The sequence below is a fragment of the Halyomorpha halys genome, unplaced genomic scaffold (assembly GCF_000696795.3).
Source record: "Halyomorpha halys isolate HHAL.00 unplaced genomic scaffold, Hhal_1.1 Scaffold95.1, whole genome shotgun sequence".
Taxonomy (NCBI): domain Eukaryota; kingdom Metazoa; phylum Arthropoda; class Insecta; order Hemiptera; family Pentatomidae; genus Halyomorpha; species Halyomorpha halys.
In genome coordinates, this window is record NW_027108063.1 from 725,308 (window position 1) to 737,910 (window position 12,603).

Sequence of the window (12,603 nt, forward strand, 5' to 3'; positions counted from 1 at the left end):
AATCAATAAATAAATATATATATATTGAATTCTTGTTTGAGACTGGTTTAACCGGTTTATTTATCAATTCTAATAAAAAATATCCATTAAGTCTCAACTTTTTATTTTTTTATTATTCCATTCCTACATTTCAGCCCTTCTGCCCATTCTCAACGATAACTTACTCTAAATATCACAGCTACAATGTCAAAAAATTGCAGGCTATTCTTCCTCTGTCAGATTATATTTTAGCTTATAAACTTATTTCTTATCTAATCAATTCAGTTTTTCTAATATTATTACATTTACACTTTCAAATATAAACTTATAAATAAACCTTATGAACTTTATAAATGAATAAATGTATTGTTGATCAAGAGAGTTATATGAAGTGAGAGTCATATTATAAATAAATATATATATTTTTTCAGGAAGGTAATGTAAGATGTGAAAGAAAAAGGTGCAACAATAAAACAGCTTGTCAAGACGAATGCTGCACAGCTCAGTGCAAACGTCGGAGAAGGTACGCTCGGCGTAAACATTTAATTCCTAATGCTAATGCTTAAGGAAATTTAAAAATATTTATTGTCTTCCAATTTTTGTTATTGTTTTAAAATATTTAATTCTGTAAATATGTATCATTCAAAATTTTAAATTTCTGTTTCTGAGAAATAAAGCCAAATGTAAATATGATAATTTTAATAGATTTAGTTGAATGCATATTAAAATACTTGTAATTTTTAACAATTGAAATATAAATCTTGTATAGATCTGACTGGTGTGTACTTAAAGAAGGTTCCAACTTCATTTGATTCAAAATATAATGGATTAAAAGTTATTTGTGTTACCATATCAATACAGTTTACAGTTGTATCAAATATACCAATATCACAGTGTACCTGAATTAATACCTAATTTTGAATGGGATTATGATTAATGTTTCTTTTTAAGATAATAAGTTTACTGAGCATTACTTGACATATTTATTTTTATAATCAATGAGTAATAGTATTTTGTTTAATGTCCCTCAGTATTTTGTACTTTTCTTTTTTTATTTAATATTAGGTTCACCTACAATACGTAATATCATATGTCATCACTGTACAGTCGATGTAATGCAGATGTGGAAATGTTTTGATGCCAATGTACAGTATTAAGTTCCTATTATTATTATGTTATTGTTATGCATAAGTTACTTAATGTTATATGATATTTGTTAATATTATAAATTAATGTTAATAAAGAAAATTAAGATTGGATAATCTCTGAGATTGCACAACAGTTTTAGAAATCCTAGAGGGGAAAAAAAAAAGATTAACTGAGCAACTTAAGGCAACATAATGTTAACACTTATTTAAGTACAAATATTTATTAAACTAAACTATTTGTGCTTTTTGCTGAATTTTCAGTAATATTTGTTTTTATTATTAAGGCTAGTGGTTATTAGGTTAACTTCTAATATATATTTTCATTTTATGAAATCTTATTAAAATATAAAATGGATTTATATTAGGAGTAATTTTCAATTCATACTATGTTTTATAGAAATTACATATTGTTGATTATAATTTTAGTAGGGCTTATTTAAAAAAGAAAAAAAAACTAAACTTTAGGAATTAAAGTTGAAAATAAGAATTAAAAAAAATCATTCCAAAATTTAATTTTTTCTAATTTTTAAAAATTGAAATTACATTGTAAAGTTCATCACTGAATGAATTGAATATACTCTCAGACATTACTAACGGTAGCTATACCATTTTTTAAAATATAATTTATTTATTTATTAAAATATGTGTATTTTTTAAAATAGAAATAAAAAATTAGTAAATTAATATATTTTCATGTAATGATTTTAATGGTAAAGTTATGCAAACGTGAATACCCTAATCATAACTAATACAAAGTAAGAGAATGATGAAAGTAAAAAAAAAATCAATGAATATCGAATGATTAAAGCCTTAAACAAATTAACCTAATGGTTAAAGATGGTAGGAATAAGAAGAATAAATTAATGGCACTGTTTTTAAAGATTAATTTCCTAAAGCTGTTGTGTTTTTTTCTTCACAGTGTAAATTATGTACATGTAACATGTTTATTTATAAAACATTTTTTCTAATATTTACTTTTAAGGCCACAGTATAAATGTGTAAGACTGATAAGGTCTGTTTGGTGAGGAGAGATGAGCTAATAGAACAGTGCACATAATTTTAAAAGTAAATAATGTACTGAGGTATGGATTGAAGCGGAGAGAGGCTATTATTTTTTATATTTTTAGGACAATAAGGAAATGAAGATGCTTTCGTAGATAGTGGTACATGGCGCTGATAAACTACTTATGAAATTAAATGTGCATTTTGACAATTAGTTTCTAAGTTAACTCACACTTTTGGATATAGTATTAATATGTAAATATACAAATATTACTTGGTATAGATTTTTTTTTAATTCTTTATAAATAGTGCATAACATTATTTATCTCAATGTTTCTGTGAACATTTAAACTACCACTTCACATTATTAATTTTATTTTATTGATGATAATTTGTAACAATGCAATAAATGTTTGTTATAATACAAATACAATTGATTTTGTTTATGATATCATTTTACTTTTAGAATCTCAAATAATTTTCTAAATATAATCAGTGAAAAATATTTATTAAATATAAATAATTTAATAATGCTATTACTTAAAACAATATTAGATAATATATTATAATAGTGGGTTATTTTTGTCAATTTTATTGGTAAGTCTCTTGACAGAAAAGTTTACTGGTGGATTAATTTTTTTTTCACTATTTAAAGTTTACAAAATGAGGCTGTGAATGGCTGAGTGTGTTAAGCCACAGACTTAGCATTTTTGTGTTAGATGAAGTGCCAGTTTAAAGCCTGCATGGGCTGGTTAACTTTTATTTCATGTTGGACCTTCAGAATAGATCTCAATTTTCTCATCCCCATTCTAATCATGTTAGGTGGGACTATGTTTTTATTTTGTAGGTCTGCCACGAAATAAAAGACAATCTTTCCACACTGGATTTTATCTGGCACCGCAGCAGTAATGACATTGCTAAGGTAGATACTTCAACTTCCTTCACTTCAAACTGCCCTACTATTTCTAAAGAACCATTAGTGGGACAAAAAATTAAGTTTTACCGAAATTGCTAAAATCATTTTAATCTACAATGAACCTCTCTCTTTCCCAAACATTGAGATAAAAAAAATTATTGACAGGTAACAAGTAAACTAATGAGCATGTTCCAAGCAAAAATTGTGCAAGGCAGAAAAAATCTTTAATATTAGAGAAGCAGCCCCACTAAACTGCTAAAAGTTAAATAAGGAGGAGCCCCTGAAGAGAAGATATAATTTTGTATAACCTTAAACTGAACACTCAAGATCATGCCAGTAATGCCAATATCGTTAAAATTTCCACTGTTTTTCTTTGGGGATGACAAATTAAATTATTCAATGTTCTTACTATAATAGAAGCACTATTTTAGCTTATTAGTTCTCATGATTTATATGAACTTAATTTGAAGATTGAAAATATTATGAAATAGGTGTTTAATATATGTTTTTTATTTCATTAAATAAAGGTGTAAATCCTCCTGGCTGTTAATATAACTTTAATATAACATTCATAGATAACTTTTCTTGTTAATGTCTGGAACTAAAGAGTCTTTTAAATAAAGTTGAGTAAAGGTGTATATATGGCCATGAGTACAAGAAAGTCCAGGAAAACATATCAACATAGATTAATAACAGTAATTGGGATATTTGCAACATTTAACTTGTTTACTATAATATTAATATTTCTGGAAGGAGTTTGTGACAAAAGTCATTGAATTATACCAAGAACCTACAAATTATACCAATGCCTATGGAAAAAAAAAAGATTTAAAGTACAATCATAAAGAAAGAAGAAATATGGCCATGACCAGTTACTAGCCCATTATTTTCTTAGCATCTTTTTTTGCTTAAAGTACTTTGCAACAGCTGTTGCAATTATTATTTATTGATTATTCATCTTTCTTCTAAAAAAAGATTAAATCAAACTTAAATTAAATTAAATTCAAATTGATAATTTTAATAAAAGTTATTTTAATTTTGATAAAAGCTGGAAATTGAATTTAAGCCAATTTGCCTGTTGGTGAAAAATAGAGTTGAGTGATAGCCCTTGAAAGCATCTTGACTCTGAGCACTTCTGTTAATTCATATTTAGCATTAAATTGTTGGAATGGAGTTATCTTCAGTGTCCTCCTTTAAAAGTTACCTGCACCGTCGTGCATCTTATATGCACGTGATATTCAGTACATATAAGATGTAATAAGTCTTGGATGGTCTACCATATCCTAGCTGAGTATCAAAATTACTTGGACATTATAAAAAAAACAAAACATGTATTAAACTTCATGTTAGCAGATCACATCATTAGCAGAAATGCAGCAAGAATCCAGAAAAATAAGGGAAATCACCAATGGATATCCTGAAAATAACCAAGTTCTACAGCAAGGTTTAAAGTCAGTGGGCTAGACAAAAACATAATAATAATAATTAAAAAATTAAATCTGTACTGCTACAACCCATGAAGGTCCAGTGGTGCTGTACTTTGTACGGAAGTACTTTTAAAGATGGCCTCCTAGGCTTTATTCAGGGGGAGAAATAAAATGTGTCATTTGTAAACTTTTAATAAGACTATGTTATATTTTAAAAGAATTATAATGAGTATTTAATTTATTATGCTGATATGTTTTTAAAAATAATGAATATATAAGTGGAAAAAAAATTACTCTAATTAGAAGATGTACATTCAATGCAAACTTAAAATAAAAATATAAAATTGCATGGATATAAACAATACTGATGAACTTAGTATACTAAAAAGTTAAGGAAAATATTTTTTATAAAAAGGTTAGTTTAATTTCATTTTGGCCAATTAGAGACAATAGTGCTGAGCTACCCACTCCCACATAATAAATAAATAAACTATAAATACAAACTTTTAACAATAACTTAACTTTCATTCAATAATTGAGAGGGACTCACCCTCAATTATTGAATAATATATGAACAAATAAAGACTCTCCTTCTCTTATTTATAAAAAGGTTATATATAATTGCAAACAGACTGTTGCAAAAACTCCAAATAATTTAACAAAATGTTTGTGCAGCATAAAAAGCATCTTTATGCCCTAATTTGGCTGATGCTAGCAATGAATCAGTCCTTAATCCTTTATGAAGGCTCTTAAGTATTAAAACTGAAAAAACTCAGTGAGAGGTAAGAATTTATTTTGTTATCCCTGGAATGTTTTAATTGGTTAGTTTTTCAAAAATTGTTCATATTGTATAACATTTAAAACCATGTTTTTGTAAATTTTAATCCCTCCTGTGACTTCTTTCTTAGTTCAGAAACTTTTTTTAGGCATATTAGTAATATATTTGAATATTTAAGCTAGTTAGTTGCATATTTGGTGATTTTTTTTTAATGCACATTTAACAATGGTTTATTGCATATTATATGGTGAATTCTATTGGTTTTTATTGCATAAAAATCTGGGCTCTGATTATAACTTTTTCAGAAGAAGCTTTTCTATGGCCAAAACATTTTTTTAAAAACACACTTAATTCTTTTAATATGGAACTTCATTTACTTCTAAACTAAAGTTAAATCAAATCTCAATTTGGCTCTTATGAATGATTAATTAAAGAGTTTAAGTTATCACTATTATAAACACATCTCTGTAGGCATGACAAACAGACAGATTTTTTCATTAAATAATTTATAGAACAAACATACAGAAATACTTTTATATTTATATTATTATAAATACTCATAATTAGAAAGAATATACACTAATGCCTTCTTAAATTAATTGAAATTATGTAATATGTGCCATTAAAAAACTTTTGATCCATAGAATTAAAAGTTAATAATAAAAATAAAAAATAAAAATAATAAACTAATTAGTGCTGAAATAAATAAACAAAAGTAACTCTGTTATAAGTACTAGACAAACTGCATACACAATCATTTTAATCAATCTAAATCAAATACCATTGATATTTATTTATCTGTTATATGTTATTGAAATTGAAAAGGATTTATGGGGCAAAACAAGGCAACGATTGTTACAAAATAAGAATATTATATATTAAATAAAAGCACATAGGCTAAAATGGGCTGTACACTTGGCAGAATACAGGTTGAAAGAGTACAGTGGAAAATGTAGATGGAACACTCAAGTTGAAAAAGAAAAGAAGCAGGTAGAAGGATGAGAGGAGTGGTACAGAAAAGACAAAAATGGAGAAAGATAATATATGAGGTCAAGGGTTAGGCTGACCTATAGTGCTGCAGATTTAGGTAGTTAGTTATCATTGATATAATTACCTTTAGAATATACATACATTTAACTTGTATTCGACAAAATATTGAAAAGAAAAATTACTAATTAGAAAGGAAATAAGAAATAATAATATTTTATGACATTGAATGAAGGACCTGGTATGATAATCTTCATGGAAAAGTCTCATCTTTCATAATTTAATGCTATTGATGATAAGGTAGCAAAAAATTTCAATTTTTTTTTTTAACATATGAGAAAACAATGGTGGTAAATTGTAAAATGTTAGTCAGATTCACAGAATTGCTTGCTGACAATTTGTTTTTTAAAATTTAAACTTAAAGAGCCGTTTGCCATCTGACCATTGATATAATGGTATAGTGACCTTTTAGAGGAGGCAATGGCGTACAATAAAAAACTGTCAATTTATCTATTAGTGACTAAAATATAAACCTGAAAAGTGGAAAAATTTTGCTGTAAATGCTTTTAACTCTTGTTTCTCATTAACATGAGTGAAAAATGGAATATATTTCTCTAATACTTTCTGCTGAAAGATAAGTTATATTTTACTAATTCCTTTAAGATCAATAGGAAACTACTTATTCAATTATAAGTTATATTTTAGTAATTAGAAGATTATTTAATGAGCTTTCTAAAATATAAGCCTATCATATATTTTAAAAGAAAAAACAATTAAATTAAGTTTACGTTCTTAAATCATGAAGTCAAAAGAGTCTTGAAACATGGTAGAAAATGTTTACAATTATTTAGTTCTTTAACCAAGAAATTAGAGATCATAATAATGAAATCATACATTTACCTCTTCATAGTCTTTTTATTTTTTCTATGAATTTAAACTACCAGTATATTTCTATAAGACATTTTTCACATTGACTAGCAGAACCTGTTTGATTCTTGCTAACATATATATACATACCAGTAATGCAAATTATATAATTCAAGCCTATCCTAATTATCCTACTAAATAAAATAGTTTTATTTATTATCATCTCTATAATTCAATACTATACTTTTTTATTTTTGAAAAGCTGTTTATAAATATTAAACTAAAAGTAAAATTTTCATTAAAAGCTTAATTTCACAATTAAATCAAATAGCTTTTGCTACACCATTGATTATGAACATTTTTATAGTTATAAAGATATTCAATAACATTAAATTAATTTTTATATTTAAATTTAATTTTTTTATAGAAGCTCCACTAGATAATAATACAAATAGATTTAAATGAAAAGGAATTCTACATATAAACTTTATAATAGATGCAGTGATACATGTAATTTAAAAATATGTGGTTTTTAAGATGATAATTAGAACATATGCTCATCTCTTAAAGCTCCTATTAAAATAAAACATTTATAAATTTCTATGAAAATTGTGGTTTGTTTGGCTTGCCACTATAATATTTTTCCTGTAAAATCATTATTATATGAGATTAAGTAAACATTCAATTAATTTAATAACCGTAAAAGTGAAAGATAGAGTCATTAAAAAAATAATGAGTAAATTTAGAATAATAAAAAATGCAGCAAAATATTAAGACAATGTCACAATATTCCATTCTGCATTTATTAAAAATGAATTGTCTCAATTTTTCTTATTTCAATAATCTGAAACCATTGTAAAAATTAAAAATGTTATGATATATATTATTACTTATTAAATAGTGAGGGAAAAACCCCGTGAAATAATAACAGTGATGCACACATTCAGTAAAATGAACTTACACAAAAAATTACAAACAACTAATGTTATTAATTTTAAAAGATTAACGTACCTAAACATGAGGAGATTTGCATATGAACATTTCTAAGCCCTGGATAATCAATAATTATAATATTAACTAAAAATACAATAACTTAATTATTGAAAAAGGACTGTTCACTGTTAGGTAGAACAATAACAATTATTTCAATTGGGCGGGAAAGCAATGTTTAATTCATACCTGAGCCGGTAGATAGCAGTAGCATCAATTGCTTAGGGCGCCTGCGCAGCTGGCAGCAGGTGTGTTGGACCGTTGGCATAGGGCGCTCGGGGGCCACGGGAAAATGTAGTACAGTGATTGAGCTTACAAACAGTTTAATATACATAACAAGTCGTGCCTTATATTGCCTTAAATAGTGTTCGTATTTCACCGTCATCCCGAGAATAGTGTCAAACGATAAGCCTTCAACTGCCTACAGCGCGCTATTTTTACCTGTAACAGTTGTAATGGCGTATTTACCTGGATAAGTGCCCAATAGTGCCTTTACTTCTTAAAGTGCCTAGTGTGTTTGTGATTAAGTGTTTTGTAATCATGAAGGTGACAGTGTGTTTTGGTCCAGTGAGGGTCATAGTCCCCTGTGGAGATGGAGAGATACTGGTAAAAGACCTCATAAGACAAGCAGTCCACAGGTACAAGAAGGCTACTGGAAAGGTGAGTTTGTTAAATGATCTCAAGCATTTTGGTTTTAGTCTTAAATTATTGATGTAGTGGGTGAAGAAATTTAAATAAATATATAAAATAGCAATTAGTTGAATTTTGACTTCATACCTCAACGGTTTCCTGCAGATGTTACCATTTATTATATTGTACAATAAATGAAATTTCTCATTCACTGTCAGTGTTAGTTGTTATTTAGACAGGTTAGACTAATTTTAGTTGTTCATCTTTAACTACTTGACAACCTTGAGAAGTGATAGACCTGCTTATGATTTCGAGAATTTATGTTGTGTTACGCAATTTTTTTATATTATAATTTATATTATTTCATAATACAATTGTATTAGCATATAAACTAGGTTTTTGAAAAATTAGAAAGTCGCTCTTCGATAACTTACTTTATCACACTCTTGACATTTTTTTTTTCGGGTGTCTGGATATATCATTTGTATTAATAATAAAAAAAAATGTTGCTCTTTCCTAAGCAGAACTCGTTACAAGTTTCTTAGTTTACACCAAAATTTGCAAGGAAAAAAATCAAACTGATTTATAGTTTAGTTTTTTTTAATTACTTTTCGATATACTTGTAGAAAGAACAATACATTTAGTATTTATGTTGCCGCCCTGCTGTGCAATACCGGTGTATTGAGATCCATCTTCGAATCGAGGAGAATTGTGGTTTCCTTAACCTTTGACTTTTATAAGGTAAGATATACTACACCGAACTGTTTACCGAAATTCTGTCACAGCTAAATCAATGTTGTGTCGGTTTTTCTGTAATATTAATTTAATGATATTTAAATATATGGTGTCTATGTATAGATTAACCCATTGTTTCTGGTTCGAAATCATCCAAGCGCCTAATGGTTTTAACCGGTTTTGTTATGGTGCGTTGACTCCCAAGTTCAATTAAAAATTCTTTGTAACTTCTTAATCACGTTTGTATTTGCTTATATGGCCTTGGGGACTAATATATTAATAAAGATTTTTTTTATTTAGTCAGATAAATTATAATTAATGTTTGAATTTCGCTTTTGAGCAACTGTCTCTATAGATTATTTAAACATTTTGATGTAACTTGGCTTTCGAACTATGATTGTAATAATTAATTATTTATTTAATGATTTTGATTTCATGATAAATTTGGTAGATATATCCCTGCTATCTTTATCTTTGTTATTAACCGTAACTGTTTAAATTTTTGAAAATTATGTATTCCTTTTAACTTATTGTACTGATTGAAGATGAAAATCTTAAAACTGACCACAAGTCTTAATTTTTTTATTGTCGTCCCTTGTATTTTATAGCTTTAATGAGGTTTTACTACTATTAATAGTTATTATATTAATTTATTTTTTAAATGATTAGGTGTATCTTGTAAAATGTTTAAGATAGTAGCCAGTACAACTTGGCGATCACGTCAATCAATAAATATAATTGCTGAAAATAATTCACTTACAATCAGTTATAAGGATAAGGGTAAAATTCAAGTTAATAAAAAACATAATATATCTAGAAACTTTATTTTCTTTATCAGTGATATAAGTATTACAAAAAAAAAAAAAAGTAAATAAATAAAATAACTAATAACAAACCATGAGTTTACATATTTTCATTATAATTTTGTTTCTTAGTTCTATATGCAGTGCGTTAAATACTTCTTACTACGGAAAATGTTGCAAATATTTGCTTAGATGTGTTGTATGTTCAGCATTTCCTATTGCATAGGCAAGGTAAAAAGTGATCTGATTTCATTAATTTTATACCATTTTCTTCCATAAAAGAACAATTCTAGTTGGCTCTACAGTTGATTGTATGATAAATACATCCTTTATTTTTCTGAATATTAATTTGTGGTGATATATTTATGTATATATATATATATATATATATATATACATATACATATATACATATATACATACACATACTTCCGGATTGTTTCCTTAGTCAAACCTTTTTAAAACTTCACACGCACTTAAAGTTCGTTTAAAGCCTCTCCTAGTGTATCGTTCAGTAGTTAGTGAGTATAATTCAGACATTCTTCTGATTATTGAATTTGTATTCTACATAATGCATGATCAAAACGGACTCTTCACAGTACGTACATCAGCAACACTCCGGGTAAAGATTTTACCTAAATCGATTGTGGACCTTATGTATTTTCAAATATTTCTGAGAATGTTAATAAGATAAATTGTAGGTTGCGGGTCGTGGTTGCTTTTAGGTGCACCTGACTTCCTATATGGATAGTGAAATAGACTCTAATTATGAGAGATAGTTGACCGTGGATGACGTACGAGGAGAAGATGGTTGGGGGTGCGGTCAAAACCTGTTAATTCCAAAAATAAAAAAAACCTATACTATACACGATTTTGTATTTATAAAAAAAAAAATTAGAAATCAACATTTTTAGAGACATCTTATCTTAATCGTCATTTTGTAGGATACCTATATATTTTATTTTAACTTCCAAAATTCTTTCAAGATGTTTGTAAAACGATATCTTAATGGAATTAAGTTTTTTTTCGGACTTAAGTCATTCATTCTCTAAAATATGGCCGCTTAGGGGCCCCGACCTGTAAAAGTTGCCTTTGAGATATCTTGTCATTTTTTTTTTAGATGTTTTTGCCTCACCTTACATAATTGCTATATGTACACCATGCAAGGTTACGTTCTTATTTATACCAAAACCATAGAAATAAGTAGTAAGCGTTACTCATTGCATATTTAGTATATATTCTACATCGAACATTTTTGCTTGTGACAAAAACATTTAAAATGCTTCTTCATTCGTGAATGAATGTTATCTCAGCATTCAAATAGAGCACTTTAGAGGGTTTAGGAATTAAAAATTAAAAATCCAAACTGAAAAATTCATTTGAATCATTTCCCCACGAAACCGCGAAAAGTGATGGTAATGACGTAATACTGAAAATAGCTAAAATTACAGTTCTACAACTATGCAACTACTTGCAGGTCTTTCGAAGTAGCAAATCTGTTTTTTTAACTATAATGTTATATACAGTATACATATATTTATATTTTGGAGAACGAGTATTATTCATCTACAATAATGATATTTAGTAAAATAAAAACCTTTTATTGAATAGTTTATATTGAATGCTAGAATCTATTTCTTGTATGTTTTTTTCACTACACCATGACTCTACTTAGGCCATTAAATTTATTACCATGTCAGTAAGATATTAGTAATTGAGTTGGAATCATATATATCAGTTTTTCTTTTTGTTACAATGTAGTTCTAACCCACAAACCTTGAGGGAATGTATACCGGGAGAAAGTATGATAATATTGGAATGATTCATTGATTTAAAAATTAATTACTTTTTTTATATCGTTCATTAAATCTTATCCTCTAGGAATGTATCTTGTATCAATATGTGAAGGTTCGTTTCAAGAGCCTGTTCGTGATTCATCTTCTGGAGGAGTACCTGGAACAGAAAACAGGAGTAATACTTCGTCACCTGCTGACTCATTAGGGTGGGTAGTCCTATATTTTATTGTTTTATTATAGTATATGTATAATATTCATGATTTTTATGGATATGGACTCGATTCTGTTTGCCATTAGTTTTCTTGTTTTTAAGAGAATGATATACGTGTAGATTACATTTTCCGGTTTCGTCTTTTTTTTCTTAATATCTAATTTTCTAAACTATCTAAGGTCGTTCCTCATTTTTATGGAGGCCTCTTAAGCGAATTTAGAAGTGTTACTTGCTTTGGTATGTTGATGAACCGTATTGCTTCATGTTGATAAGTCCTATTATATAATCAGCAGGAAAAATTTATCCAGCTTTTTATCATTTCTTTCCTGAAAAT

The 12,603-nt window shown here is 27.3% G+C and overlaps 1 protein-coding gene across 1 annotated transcript in view; it reads left to right on the forward strand.

The window, feature by feature from the left end:
• The window catches only part of sog (short gastrulation), a 141,597-nt gene extending 139,052 nt beyond the window's left edge, over nt 1-2,545 (forward strand). Inside the window, exon 17 of the mRNA XM_067046428.1 lies at nt 411-2,545. Coding sequence (XP_066902529.1) covers nt 411-545 — 135 coding nt within the window. The 3' untranslated portion in view covers nt 546-2,545. The remainder of the gene's footprint in view (nt 1-410) is intronic.
• Nucleotides 2,546-12,603: the final 10,058 nt, after the last annotated feature.